At 33.8% G+C, this 15722-nt stretch overlaps 1 protein-coding gene across 1 annotated transcript in view; it reads right to left on the reverse strand.

The window, feature by feature from the left end:
• Nucleotides 1–15722, reverse strand: part of FBXL17 (F-box and leucine rich repeat protein 17) — a 574296-nt gene that overhangs the window by 340718 nt on the left and 217856 nt on the right. The window contains exon 6 of the mRNA XM_004484091.4: nt 15475–15605. Within this exon, the coding sequence (XP_004484148.1) occupies nt 15475–15605 (131 nt within the window). The remainder of the gene's footprint in view (nt 1–15474; nt 15606–15722) is intronic.

Genomic DNA, 15722 nt, shown 5'->3' on the forward strand with positions numbered 1-15722 from the left:
ATATGTTCTTTCGAAGACAGTAATCTCATAAATGTCCATAAATCTGCAGAAAGAAATGTTACAGAAAATTCTTTTTAAAAAAATTCATTACAAAATTTAATGAAGAAAGCCAGGGTATTGTCTTGACATAGATTGTCATTTTCTTTCTGAATAAATTGCTGTCACAAGGATATAATGCTTCTCCAGAGTTTTTCCTCCCATCTTCATTGTTTTTTTTTAAATGCAGTAAGGTTAAATGTTGTCAGTTACACTAAAATTGCATCCCCGTACCTTACATATAAACTATCTTATGTTAAAGAATTCAGTCAGTGCCTCTTTAACTCTTGAATTACATTTATAAGAGCATTGTTAAAGGCTGTGTCTATCTCCATTAACGAAACTGAGTATTTTGACCGGCTTATTTTGACTTGCTCTATTTCTTGGCCAGCCTGAAAAGTTCTTTTTCTCCTACCTTGAACACAAGCTCCTGTCTACTAGGTTTGACTGCCATCCAATCAATCAATCAATCAATCAACATATATTCATTGAGTATCTGTTTAAGAGTCTAGGACTATGCAAAAGTCACAATTCCTGGAGATAGTTTTAATTCCCATGCAGTAACTGGCATAATATTCTAAGAATTTTATAATCTATCTGAGAGTAAACTAGAACTAAAAGAAAAAAAAAAAATGCAACTCACTCTCTCCCTCCTTGTCACCAAATATTAAATAGGATTCTCCAGAAATATATTCACACAGAGCAAAGTATCTCTCTATGTGTACAGAGATATCTCTATGTATAGAACACAATAACAAATTAAAACAGTAAAAGATACTGGTAATTTATTAATGGAAAAAGGAAATTAAATCAAAACCAAAACTAGGGATTGAGTTTAAATTCAAGTTAAAAGGAAAAAAAATGGAAATCGTATTTCCCAAATGAAACTAGTTCTCAAAATACCACAATAAATCATGGAGTAAAAGCTCCTAGGCTTTATTTAACAGGCAATAAAACTCTGAGGCTAGTCTTGTAAGTGTGCCGCTATGATATATGGTAAGATGAGCAATGATATATATGTCAGAATCACTTCAAAGTATTAACTGTTTTATTGATGCGAAGTCATTAAGGTAATAAAAATAAAAGCATTTCAACCATTCTGTGGAAGGATAATCCATATAGCCAATTATCATGGGTCTTTTCTTTTTCCTTCCATGACTCACACCCTTTTTCCTTAGATCTCATGTGAATATTTGTTTTAACATGGAGTTACTTTATTTTTTCACAGACATAAAGAAGTAAAATATTTCATAATCAATTTGAGAAAAGTAAAGTGAGCAAAATATCTGCAAATGGGAAAATTATTCAAGACAGGCTATTCTGTTCTAATGCTTCGCATTACTATTGGAATGAGAACTGCCAGATCAAATTTTATTTCCTTTTGAGCAAAAAAGAAAGAAAAAAAGAAAAACGCATTTCAAAAATGAAAAGACTTCACTTCTATTTATGGGGATTTCTGTGATGGGAATTAGTACCATTATTATGTTATATATATATATATATGCATATACAAGTTATGTCCTAAAAAGACTTCTTATTAGAAGACACAGATGTGGAAGGCAAAATATAATTGTGACTAATCCTCAGCCTCAGCTCTTCTAAGGGAGAGTCACTTTTCTTCTTTCCATTTCTCCCTATCTTGACAACAGAGTAGAAAAAGATACATTCTTAATACTATGAAACATCAAAAACTATATATATATATTTATATATATATAAATTCAAGACCTAATATCTGTGTATTTTAAAATTTGTATTCATAGTATTCCATTCAGACTCTAAGTCCTTATTAAACAAGAAGAGATGTATTTTTTCCATGTATTCATTAGATGAATAGTCAAAGTTAAATAGCAAAACAGTAAACTGTAAATGCATGTCATTTTATTGTATTGATATTTTATTTAATGATATTTATTTTATTGTGATGTTATGAGCTAGCACTTATATTCCATAAAACTCTATTGTAGGTTTAGCTACTTGTCCCAACCAGCTCTATTTTTAAACTCAGAATAAACTGTTGGAGGCATCTAGATAGCCAGGAAAGACCAGCATCTTTGTTACCTCCCTGAGTCTCATTTTACCTCATCTATAAAAATGATGGTTATTTGGTTACAATTTAGACTGGGCTCAGCTGAATAGTTTTGCTAATTTCACCCACAGAAGAGCAGGAATCCAAAGGCTTGACTGACACTGGATCGTCTAAATTGGCCTCACTGACATACCTAACTGCTGTTGGCTAGATCTGTATCTCCATGCAGCTGTCATCCATAAAGAGACAAGCTCCGGCTTCTTTACATGGTGGTAAAGGCTTTGCAAAAGGGTAAGAATGGAAGCTGCAAGGTCTGGACGACCAGGCTTGGAAGTCCCATCACGTAATTTCTGTCATATCCCACTAGTCAGAGCAAGACTCCACCTTTTGACGGAAGACTATGCAGTGTCACATTGCACAGAGTTATGCAAGGGGGGGATGGGGAAAATTTGCAGCCACTTGGCAATTTTCTATAGTCTGCAAATAAATGACTAATTTTCATATTACATATGTTACATTTCAACTATAAGAAATTGCAGAATTCAGGTACTAAAGGCCAAAAGGAAATTCCGAGTTTTCCCTTAAATGGAGTAATATTGCTCTGCTACTTCAGTTCAGTGACAGATTTCAAAGGAAGACCCAGATCTTGAACTAATGACTGATACCATCATTCAGGTTTTTTTTTTTTCTGTTTTACAAGAGGCCTCAACACTTCTATTTGAGCTACTCGAAAGATTTATTTCCATTTGTTTTGATAGTTTTACCTCCCACAAAACAGCTTTCTAAGTGAAAAGTTCACAACAAATAGTCCATCAACAAGAAATCTGGATCAAGTATGAAGGAACTAGGAAGTTTATAAAAGAAGAACTGAGAATACAACATTGTAAAAAGTACATCAACTTTTCTTCTTCCCCCTGAAAATAACCATTAGAATAAAAATTTAGTTTTGTGATACAGTTAATTGGCAAGGCCCAAAAATCTATTCATAGTGAATTAAGGAGAAATAGAATTTATTACAGAAAATATTTTTTGTATTCTAACAAACAAAAAATAGGATGCTAAAGAAAATTGAAGTTTACCCTTAATTAATTATATCAAGCCTCATTTCACTGAATACATTTCTAAAATCTCTTGTCACAACCACAGAAAGTCACAAAAGCACAACTGCTACTAGGAATTCCTTTTCCATGGGTGTGTCAAAAAGATTCATTTCCAAAGCCACAGTCCATAATGCAAACCACTGTATTAGCTTCAGAGAATTTCTTGGAGCAGGATATGCCATTAAACACATGGCATACTATAGACCTCCTTAAGAAGAGAGGTGAAAGAGCTACTTGCTATTAGACAATATGGTGAACAAGAAGCAGTATGGGGAATGTTTAAACTCCCCACTAAAGCCATTTCTACATTTTCCAATGAGGAACTGATTCCTAAATTTGCCTTTTTTTTTTTTTTCCAGCTGAGGCTCTGTTACAACATTGCTTCATAGAGAAACAGTTGGAAACTCAAGTAGTTTTCAGTGTTATAATACCCAATTACAGGGAAAAGCTCAATAATATGTAGCATGCCTAAATCTGGTCTTTAAGACACTTAAAAATTCTCATTATATTATGAGGTGCCATAGGAGAGGCCTAATACACACTCATCCAGAAAAAATGCTACTGGTTAGTGCGACATTTGGTGGCTAGCGATTTCTCACTGTATGGGAACAAGGTATCCTAGCATGCGTTACTGAAATTAGAGAATTCCATTGATAATTGGGGATTAAAGATAACTCCATGTTACAATTGAGGAAAAGGCAATCTATTCTTCAACTTGTTTTTTAAGGAAATTTTGATAAATTTCAAAAATAATCTTATTTTGTTTTAATTATTTCAAACTCCTACATACGTTATAGATATACTGTATAGGTTCATATGAAGAGTTATAACTTTTGAAAAATAGCAATGATTCTAACATTTTAAAATTATATTGCTTTCTAATCTTAATTGTCACGATTTAAAAAGACAGTTCGAAAGTGCATATTGAACAAACAGAAAAGCAATTAGCCTAAATTAATTGCTTTGCTGATGTGATTTGCACTAGGTATGCTTGGTGGTTTTGAAACTCCTGCCAGTGCTTTCACAAGTTGATGTTCTGATGATTTTTCAGCCTATATTTGCACCAGAGCAATTAACCAGATAATTGTTCTAATGTGAACCTGGCCATCATCAGTATGTTTAGGTTCATAGTAGCAATTAACCAAATACTAAACTTACATTTAAAGAGCAGAACTTAAAAGTATTATAGGCAGGGCTAAGGAGAAACCTGCAATTTTTTTTCTCATACAGCCATACTTTTCTCACCCAAAAGCAGAAAAAGCTGGATCTGCCTCCTCTGCCTAAAGGAGTCCCTTTTCAATTTATATGAGGTATCATTAAATATGAAAGCAAGTTAGTTTTTGTTTTTTTTAAAGATTTATTTTTTACTTATTTCTCTCCCCTTCCCCTGCCCACCACACCCCTCCCCGGTTGTCTGCTCTCTGTGTCCATTGGCTGTGTGTTCTTTCTGTGCGCACTTAGATTATTGTCAGCATCACCAGGAATCTGTGTCTCTTTTTGTTGCATCATCTTGCTGCGTCAGCTCTCCATGTGTGCGGGGCTATGCCTGGGCAGGCTGCACTTTTTTCACGCTGGGCATTCCTTACGGGGTACACTTCTTGGACGTGGGGCTCCCCTACACGGGGGACACACCTGCGTGACACAGCACTCCTTGTACACATTAGCACGACGCATGAGTCAGCTCACTACACGGGTCAGGAGGCCCTGGGTTTGAACTTTGGACCTCCCATGTGGTACATGGATGTTCTATCAGTTGAGCCAAATCCACTTCCCTGAACAGCCAGTTTTTGGTTCTTCTTTTTAAAGTATTCTCAAGTCCCCACTAAAAGGGCAAAACTCAACTCATTTGACATTAAAATATCATTTGCTGTTCAAAAAAGGAGGCTATGGCTTTCAGATAAATATAATAGCATGCAATATATAAAGAAAGCTCTATCAGAATCCAGAAAATGACATCAAATCCTTACTCAATTAAGGATCATTTTATTCAGAAATAAATAAATCTGGAAGAAAGAAGGCATTTGAGCCAACTGCCTGGATTTCAGCTCGACTTTTCCAAATTTAAAAACATATTTATTCATCCTGCAAAAGCAGCATCTATAATTCTCTCAACATGTGTGTATTAAATTACTTCTCTATGCTAGACCCTACACAAGGCCCTTGGGGTAGGGGTGAGGGCTAGAGGGCCAAAAATGAAGAGGCAGGTCCTCTTTACGAGAAGAGACTCACAAACAAAAACTTACATTTCACTAGCAGAATTATATGCCATGGATTCAGATTGACAGTAACATAGTACAACACTTGACTGTGACAGCATTATTATTTGATCTTTTCTTTAAATATATAGGAATTCATATTCATTTGAAGAAAAAATTATTAGGAATGCAACTATAATTGTTAATAAAACAAGTTTAATTTTTTAATACTTCAGTGAGTACTGACTTAAATCATGCTGCCTTAAATATTTTATCAGCTGGGGAATGATATACATAAAACCTTTGCATTTTCATGAGATATAAGAGTTCAAACTCAAAGCATTCTGTCAGTTTTCATGTCTTCAGGAAATACACCTTTTCTTAATTTCAGTAAGGACTGTCATACAGAAAATAGCCCAACCACATCTGTGTCAAGTATGCCATTTTTAATTATTAATAATCAAGTTAGAGCAATTTCTCTTCTGGCTAAACATGTGTGTACCTATCTTCTAAAATAATTCTTTATGCCACTGTTCATAAAATACTTTATGCTGAAACAAATCTCTTGCACCAATTTAATAACTAATCACAGGAGATATTTATCATCTCAAGCCTTTTACAAGAAAATTGTCAGATTTAATCACCTTTCTCATATTTTCACTATTTACTGGGCTTCATTTATTGTACATTCTAAAATTTTGACAACATGAGTTATTTTAATTACAGCTCTTGGTTTTGGAGACTAAGAATAAGACAACTATGGGGGCAGGAGGGAGGGAGAGATGGTCATGAATTTGTCCATGTAGTCAATCAACTATCATCATTTGTATCAATAAATGAAGATTTTCTTCATTGCTATCAATTCTAAAACAAGTTGAGGTCAGGAAGCCTCCATGGGTTTAAAGCACTACATTCATCATCATATAAAATATGTTCCATTCTTGTCTAAAATTTGATCTTAAATTCTGATTTCATAACACATAAAGCATCTGATTTTTTAAAAAGTCTACTGCAAAACAAATGTTTACTACATCTCTTTACTCATCTCTATATTGCCTGAAAAACACAAAAACAGTAGTAGTATTTAGTGTAGCACATTTAGGAATGACCTTCATATAATTTTACTAAAAATATGCTATTACTTTGCATAATTGTTTGCTTATGCATTATTGCTTACTAGGAACTAAAGAAAAAGCAGAAATTCAAATTGATATTACATGTTAAAAGCACAATAAAAATTTATATTACTCTACAAGATAAAATAATCCGAGCATGGAGACTCAGTAAGCCAAAGTTAGCCATACTCATTCCAGTTTCCATCCCACCTCCAGAATAGGAGTTAAAAATCAAAGCAGGCTAGGACATATGAATTTCATATAGATTTTCCTTTCAAATGATTTTACTAGATTAAATATTCTGATGTTAGATACCGATTAATGTTTCCTTTAAAATGATTTTATTAACCAGAAGCACCAATATCAGAAATGATTTATCAGTATCACTACTTTCAAATGACTAAAAAAGTTTCCTTAATTTAAATACACTAAGAATTTCATTTGTGGATGAACACACACATCATTTTACAGAGAAAGTTGGCTTTTTGTAGAGAAATGTCATTGATTATTTGAAAAACTATATATACCAGGAAGAGTAATACAGATTAGCTATGGTTATGATTTCTTACCAAAGATACTGAAATCCTCAATGAATTTAACTTCCTTCTTTTTAACTCAGAGAAAACATATTTGAAGCATATATCCAGTGTTCCCCTTTAATTCACAATGGTTAAGCACTTGCAACAACTAACAAGAAGCATTTATAAATAATAAAATATTTGTTAAAATAAATGTTCGACATTAAATGCTAAAATATCTATTTAAAATACACTCATGGAAAAAATTTTTTGAGACCAATTATGAGTTAGGTATGGAACAATACACAAAGATGAACAAGACAATCTACTTTCCCTCAAGAAACTTAATAGGAAATGAAGAATATTGAAAATTGAGATTAGTTAGGAAAATTGCTTTTTATTAAAAAACATAAGCTATTTTTAAAACTTATAATTGTATATGCAATAAATAGCAGTTTGGTGTTATTTATGAATTCCAAAAAGAAATATAGATTATGTTTGTAAATAGTTAATTTCCTCTGGCATGATAACCCTTCGATTATATTAGATTCAGCTGAGATATCTGATTAACCTATGTTAAGATTAGGGCTCTGAGGAAGTGGACGTGGCTCAACTGATAGTTTCCACCTACCATATGGAGGGTCCAGGGTTCAATACCCAGGGCCCCTTGACCCGTGTGGTGAGCTGGCCCATGTGCAGAACTGCCGTGTACAAGGAGTGCCGTGTCACACGGGTTGCCCCTGCAAAAGGGTGCCCCATGCACAACTAGTGTGCCCCATAAGGAGACCCGTCCATGTGAAAAAAGCTCAGGCTGCCCAGGAGTGGCACCGCACACACGGAGAGCTGACACAACAAAATGATGCAACAAAAAAGAGGCGCAGTTTCCTGGTGCTGCCTGGCAACGCAAGTGGACACAGAAGAACACACAGCAAATGGACACAGAGAGCAGACAACGGGGTTAAGGGAAGAAGAGTAAATAAGATAAGTCTTAAAAAAAAAAAAGATTAGGGCTCTGATCCAAATATGTAATTAGAGTGCAACTCAGCATTGAGTCCCTGCCGCTTGGGCTGATAAAACAGACTCTCATGTCAAAGTAAACACAGAGAGAAGAAGAACACAGAGGAAGAGAGACAGCTCATTAGACATGGCAGAGGCCTCAAAGAGAGAGAAGCCTTTAGCCTGATATTCTACAGCTGACCTTGTGAAGAGAACTGAGCACCTGAACCCAGAAAGAAACAAGCCCTGGGGAAAGAGACAAGCCTTACACTAGCCGATAGCTGAGAATGAAAGAAGCTGGGACCATGGAGCCTTAAGAGGAAGAGGAAAGCTGAACCCTCACAGACACCACCCACCAACTTGCTCCAACATGTGGCCAATGACTTTGGGTGAGAAAGCACCTCTTAAAGTACCTTGAGGTGAACTCTTCAGGGCCTTGTAAACACCCTTTATAAGCCAACAGCATTCTGGTACTTTGCATCAGCACCCCTTTGCCTGACTAATACACAATGTAATATCCAAAACATGTTAACTCTAAGATCTTGCATAGGGGAAAGAGAATGTAACATCTTATAATGTTCAGAATGATCAAGCACAGCCTGAAGTCTCTAGTATCAGGCAAAACACCTAAATCTCCCAAAATCTCAGTATCATGACCACAGAATTTCTGATACAAACCAGGACCCTTTGGACCACAGAAGGGAATGGAGGGAATGCTAAGCGTGACAGGATGCCAAGACAAAAGGCATGGACTGATACTGTCATGGACAAACCAGGACAAAAGGTCATGCTAGGCCTGCTGCACAGGCTCTGGGAAACAGTGAGCCCACTTGGATAGAGTTTGTACTTTGAAGACACAGAAAAATGGGTTCCAGTCCGGGTTCCACCACTTAGTAGTTGTGAGCCCTGGATTAAGCTCTGGGCCATATTTCTCTCATATGAAAATGAGCTAATAATTTCTTCCTCAGGGTTATTGTAAAGATTAAATGAATCAATGTGTGTAAGCATTTAGCACAGTATCAGGCACATAGCAAATGCAAAGAAAATGTCAGGTATTATTACCTATTCTAATTATCCTTGATCCAGAAAAATAAAAAAGAGATAGAAGATATTATACAACTCTAGCCTCACTAGAACTACAAAAACCAATCACGGTTTTAAAGAGTGGACCTAATAGAAAGAAAGATAGAGAAAATGTCATTTTTGTAGTTGGTTTAGGAATATGGATATCAGTTACTCCAGTATCATAATATGCTTCTAAGGATGGCCTTACAAACAATTGTAAACATAAGAAACAGTTCCAAAAATATACCAACCTCAAGTAAGTGTCACTAGGTCAGAAAAACCCTACTTCAGCTCTTCAACCATCCCGAGCACAGTAAAATATATATCATTACATTTTTTGCAAAAATATGAATAACTGATATCGTAAAACATACACTAACCTATACAGTAGATCATAGAAATAAGTTAAAATCCAGTTTTACTAAAGTTTCACCCAACCACCCCAGCCACATTATTAAGCACCACAAGTATGCAGACTGCCCTAAATGTTTAGAGGCAGGATACTGCTGCTATAAATACCACTACAGAGCTGTTTCAACAGCCAGCATTATTTTCACCACCTCTTTATTTCCAAGTTTTAAGCCTTTTATAGGAGAAAATTGTTCAAACTTCACATTCAATACTCCAAGGTGAAATGTATTCCTCTCTTCCAGACCACTTAAATTTAATGGGAAACAAAATATTCTCGAACTCAAATTCATCTATGCCTGCTGGATTTAATGGATAGGTTTGTCCCCTTTGGGCAATCTTTAAACTTCAGTCTCTAGGAGAATTAAGTAATATTAGGGGATTGAAATGAAATAAAATTCTAAGTCCACTGTGACATGACATTCACAGGAAGATGGTAGATTATCCACCCAGTACTTAAACACTTATAAATACAATATATAGCATATGTTCACAAAACAATTCTTGGAAATAAAACACAATGGGCACTCAGCAAATATTTTATATCACTAACACCTGCTCAAATCCTCTCTGAACTTTATTTCTAAATGTCACCGTTTTTTATTGAATCAACGGAAATTTGAAAGAAGAAACAGAATAAACATCCAGAGAAGATCAAGGGAGTTAGAAAAATCTTTATAAAAAGCCTCATTGAGTTTTACATGAGCCAGGGTGCTGTCAGTCACCCTGAAAAGGGTGGTAGAATAATCTGTCACTCTATAACTTCAATTTAAATAAACCTAAAAGTCTAAAAAGACTGGTACACCAAAAAAGGAAAGAGAAAGAATAGCATTAAGTTTTTCTTAATGGAACTGATAATAAACTTAATAAAGGAATAATGAATCAAATACTAAGCACAAATCACCCTGCAAATAAATTTGTTTTAAAATAAACAACCTTATATTATAGACTTAAAGTTGGAGGGAGTTTAGTCAGCTAATCCAGTTCTCCTTATAGTTCAGGAAACAATTTTGCAATACTCTTGTTTGATAATTAAAAGAGAGAGTGTTCTCCATTTTGGGAACAGTCAAGGAATACGAAGGTTTTAATTTATAGGCTGCATTCTGTAACTTTGACCCATTGGCCAAAGTTCTGATACCTAAAGTAATCAAGAATTAATTTAGATAGGTCAATTAACTCTCTACTGTCAGTTAATACACCTTATCAGACTCAAATTTTTTAAAACTACTTGATTTAAAATATGAAGTATCTAAAAGTATCCATATTCTGATTTTAACAAAGGAGATTCAGTCTGTAGGTCAGGGTGGGAGACAGGCAGATAACATAAAAGAATGGATCATATATGGTGGGAAACAGTGAAGGAGAGAATAGCCAGAGAACAGTCCGTTCTTCATCTTTGAAAGACTATTGATATGACAAAATGTGGATCCAGTGTCACTAGAGCTGCGTATTTTCCAAGAGAAGCATAAAATTCAGAACTTTTGCATGGATTATCCAAGTTTTTTGAAGTGTTGGAGATGAATTCAAATTTTTAAAATACCATATGAGCCAAATAAAACAGCTTGGTGGCCCCAACTCAGCTGTGGCTCACTAGTTTACAACTTCTAATGGCCTTATTTAAAAGTTCTGTTAAAAGAGAAAATATGTATACCTTTTTTTTTAAAGATTTATTTATTTCTCTCCCCTTCTCCGCCACTGTCTGCTCTCTTGCGTCCATTCACTGTGTGTTCTTCTGTGTCCGCTTGCATTCTCAGCGGCACCAGGAATCTGTGTCTCTTTTTGTTGCGTCATCTTGCTGTGTAAGCTCTCCATGTGTGCAGTGCCACTCCTAGGCAGGCTGCGTTTTTTTTGCATGGGGCGGCTCTTCTTGTGGGGTGGACTCCTTGCACATGGGGGCCCCCTACATGGGGGGCGTCCCTGCATAGCATGGCACTCCTTGTGTGCATCAGCACTATACATGGGCAAGCTCCACATGGATCAGGAGGCCCTGGGTTTGAACCCTGGATCTCCCATGTGGTAGGCAGATGCTCTATCAGTTGAGCCACGTCTGCTTCCTTCTAGTTACTTTTATAAACTGTAGTATATATAAAGTGAAATAGCCCCATACTGTAAATGCTATTGTATACTCAAAAGAAACCTGCCACAACAGTCTAAGATCTAAATTTTCTCAGTTTTAGAGTGTGCACTGATGCAATAGCCCCTTTACATAAATACAAGGTTCATATAGCAAATTAACTCTTTAAAGAGAGTATCCTTAGTTATCAGTGTTTTTCTACAAATTTAATATATTTGATTTTAAAAACTGCAAATACAAAGAGTAAATCTTTAGGTAGGCAAGTTCAACTACTTGGCAGCAAACTTTACTTTAGCAATCAGCCTGGTTTTCATTGTATTTTGTGACTTTAGCTAATGGATGCAAGAGAATCTTTGATTTTCTTGAATTATTATTCTATGCTGTTATCCTAATTCATGAGCAAGAGGATCAACTGTCAATGAAACGATCCTATATATGATAATGGGACCTACAGATCACATGATTAAACTATGTTTTTTTTTTTCAAGGCTAATGTAAAAAATGGAAAATGGGGAGATTAATTGCTCTCTTTGAATGCCAATTTAAAAATTTTAAAAAGCTTTTGTAAAGATCTATTAGGAATAAATTAGATTTCATTAAATTCTTATTGATAAAAAAGAACAAAAGAGTCAATATAGGTTTATCACTGTGATGATGGTCAGAACAATTTCAGTTTTTTACATATTTGCTTTTTCCATTCAAACCATGCTGCTTGGACTCTGTACCAGACATCCAAAAATGTTGAAGACAAAATCGAATGTGAAAAAACAAAAGACTAATATCAAATACAAATAAACACTTCAATAAACTTAGAGTCAGAAAGAATGGAGGAGACACAACAACAAGATGTTTAATTTAAATCATTGATAGAAATAGTCAATGTCCTCTTTTCATAAACCACTTGGATTTTATTTGTATTCAAAAGCAATGGTAAATGTCAAATACCATCCTTCTGAATATAAGAAAATATCATGCTGTTTAACTCTCTAAACACAAAAAGGGCTTTAAAAAAAACAAAGATAAAGAACAGCATGTCTTAGTCACACAGATCAATTCAAGGACAACAAAATACTTAAAAGTACCATAAGCATTACAGTAATGGCCTTCAGTTACTACATATTTTATAATTTGAACTTCAAAAGAAAGTATACACATAATTTTAAAAATCTAATATAATTCTCACATATAAAGATCTGAGTATTAAAGCTGATCTTTATGGGCAGAATATTAAAGCTAGCAATATTATGTACATATCTTTTTACTATGTATTATGTAAAAAATAATATCTAATGATTCTATTATACTTTTATTATGAAAGAAAATAATGAGATTAGTGAAAAACTAAGAATTTTACGTACAAATGTCAACTGTGTGTGAAACACAGAAATGAAATACAAAATGTGAACAGAACTCATTAGCCATTTGCTTTTTCTTGTTTGTACTAAATACAATTTTTTACTGCAACAATGATGGAGAAATACATCCACATGAAAAGCCAAAGACCAAACAAATGGTCTAAATTTGATAGGTATAATATGGCCTTCCCCTGAACAAAAGATGTTGAGGGGATTAACTGAGAACACATGTAGAGTGTCTATAAATTACCTTGGTAAAAACATTTTTTTCCTCCCCTGCTATTCTTATAAAGCTCACTATCATCTCATTTATTAAATCTTATGTTACTTAATGAGAGCCACCTTTCAGAGGAGCAGAGACTCAGTGCCCCACAGGCTGAGATACAGTACCAAGTATTTAGTAGTGTGTTAATAAATGCTTCCTGATTTACTGAAGCATAATAACAATGAACAAATGTAAAACAGAAGCTAATTGATAGGCTAAATGCATTAGTGCATTCCAGTGCCCTCTATATGAAAGGTTACTAACCCAACTCAGCTAAGTGCTGAAATTATAATTAAGTCTGACAGGAAGGCCTAGATTTATACCAATATAATTATAAATATTACTTAGCTTAGTAATACAGTATGGCAAGAACAATAAGATGAGTAATTTAGATGATACTGAAAAATGGGTTTTAATGTCTGAAACTTCTATTATAGTACACAGGGTAAGTGCAAGTAGTGTAATTAAAACTGAAAAGTCTGATCTTTAAAACTCTACTGCTCAATCTCATTAAAATGCATGTTTTCTCAATTAACCAAACTTTTCCATTAAAAACATAAAAATACACTTTCATTCCTTGCAAATATATCTCATATATTTATGATATATATATAAATAAATATATATATCAATTTATGATCGCATACCAAATAACCATTACAGCCTGAGTCTAACAAAAGGAAAGAAAGATAACATGAGGTCTGCCTACTTATAAGCATTTGTAGAGGTAGAAGACTAGAAATCTCTGAAGCATCTTTGTTAAATTATACAAAGCCTAAGCAAAATATTTACTTAGGAGAGAACCCATATAGTTAAATGAGGACATCTATACAACAGTAAATTGTTGTGGACTTAAAGGCAATCATTTTCATAATTTTTTGCAGAAACAGTTTTTCCTTTTAGCTCTCTGACTTTTATCTAAGTTTATCAATATTAAGCTAATATTAAACCCCTAAAACTTAGAATAACGTTTCTTAGTGCCATTATTATATCATTTGTTATGAAAAACTCTTAAAAATTTATTTTAAGTGTCATATATTGACTATGTAGACGAATGTTGATTTCGGAGGACTTCACTTTTTAAATTTCCATTAATTTAATTTTGCTTAGATTTCAATGTATGTCATTCATTGACTATCATTCAAGAACAATAAGCATTTTTTATCAATCATTGTCATGACCCATTGTAGGTTAGTGAATTTTTCAAGAAAATTTAAGGAAAACTTTTACCAAGTAAGAACCAAGTCAAAAGCTATCATAAAATGTAAATAGTAGGGGTGGGGTAGGGTACATGGGAATCACTTATATTTTTGATGTAACATTTACATAATCTAAAGTTTCTTTACAAATAAAAAAATTACCTTGAAAATTTAAAAAGTAATTTGGGGTAATTTAAGAAATTGTCACTAGAATTTACCATAATTGGGAAAAATGTAGTCTACATGATTTTTAATTTTAAAATTAAAAAACAAATGAAAATTGAAGCATTTTCTGAGACAAACAATAAATTACTGCTCTTATTTATAAAAATACTTAAATCTAAATAGGTTCTAATTTTAGCTGAAATAGTGCTTTGTATTAGAAAGCAAAATAATTTGGTGATCTACATTTTTTTAAAATGTTATTTTCATAAAGTTACTGAATAGGAATCCTGTCTTTCACATATTTAAAAAACTAATAAGCAACAATACTGCCACCATGCAATTTTCATTATAAAAGTCTACTATGAAGGGTTTTCCTGCATCTTTTCCTTCTCATGCAATATTTCGAGAAAAATGGGTTTATCCTTGATTATAAGAAAAGACTTTCCATTTACACATTTTTATACCATACATTAAACTATCCATCACATGACTTCCATTTTTTTAAAACAACTTATGTATCTACAGAGGACAAAATGTCATCCTTGAGAAAGGCTCAGAATGAATAATGTTTGTGATAGTTTCAGAATCATTTTTCTCGATAAGTGAACAGTAAGACCAAACAGAAAAGTTACAAAAATTTGAAGTGACAAACAAACAACATGTCCTGGATGGAAGACAAAACAAAAAGTTCACCAGATTGTTGCTGTTATAATTGTTTAGGCAAATATTTGAATCATAGAACACAAAAAAAACTGTTGCAAATATAAACAATGGATGGATTAAAACTATACATCAACACGGTTTTCAAATTTTAAACATATCAATTTGAAAAGGCATGGCTGCATTCAATTTCATGTAAGGTTGACATGCCTTGTTATCGTGATAATTAGTATTTGGTACACAGAAAGCATGTTTCCCTCCAGAAAAGTATTTTTAAGATGTTACAGCGGTTACCTGTCATTTATGATCCAGTTCAGACAGAGATTGAGAGAGCTAAGATTTTTGCACCTCTTGACAATTTCCATCACGGTTTCATTATCCAGTTCAGTGATATGACGTAGGTCTAAACTGGAAAGGTTTCTTAGCTAATGAGATAAATAAAATGAAAGATGAAAAAGTTAAACAATACATTCATTCTCAAAAACTATAAATAAGGTTTATTACTGGACAATATTTAAAGTAGAGTAATAGTCTAGAATCAC

The sequence above is a fragment of the Dasypus novemcinctus genome, chromosome 2, assembly GCF_030445035.2.
Source record: "Dasypus novemcinctus isolate mDasNov1 chromosome 2, mDasNov1.1.hap2, whole genome shotgun sequence".
Lineage (NCBI taxonomy): Eukaryota > Metazoa > Chordata > Mammalia > Cingulata > Dasypodidae > Dasypus > Dasypus novemcinctus.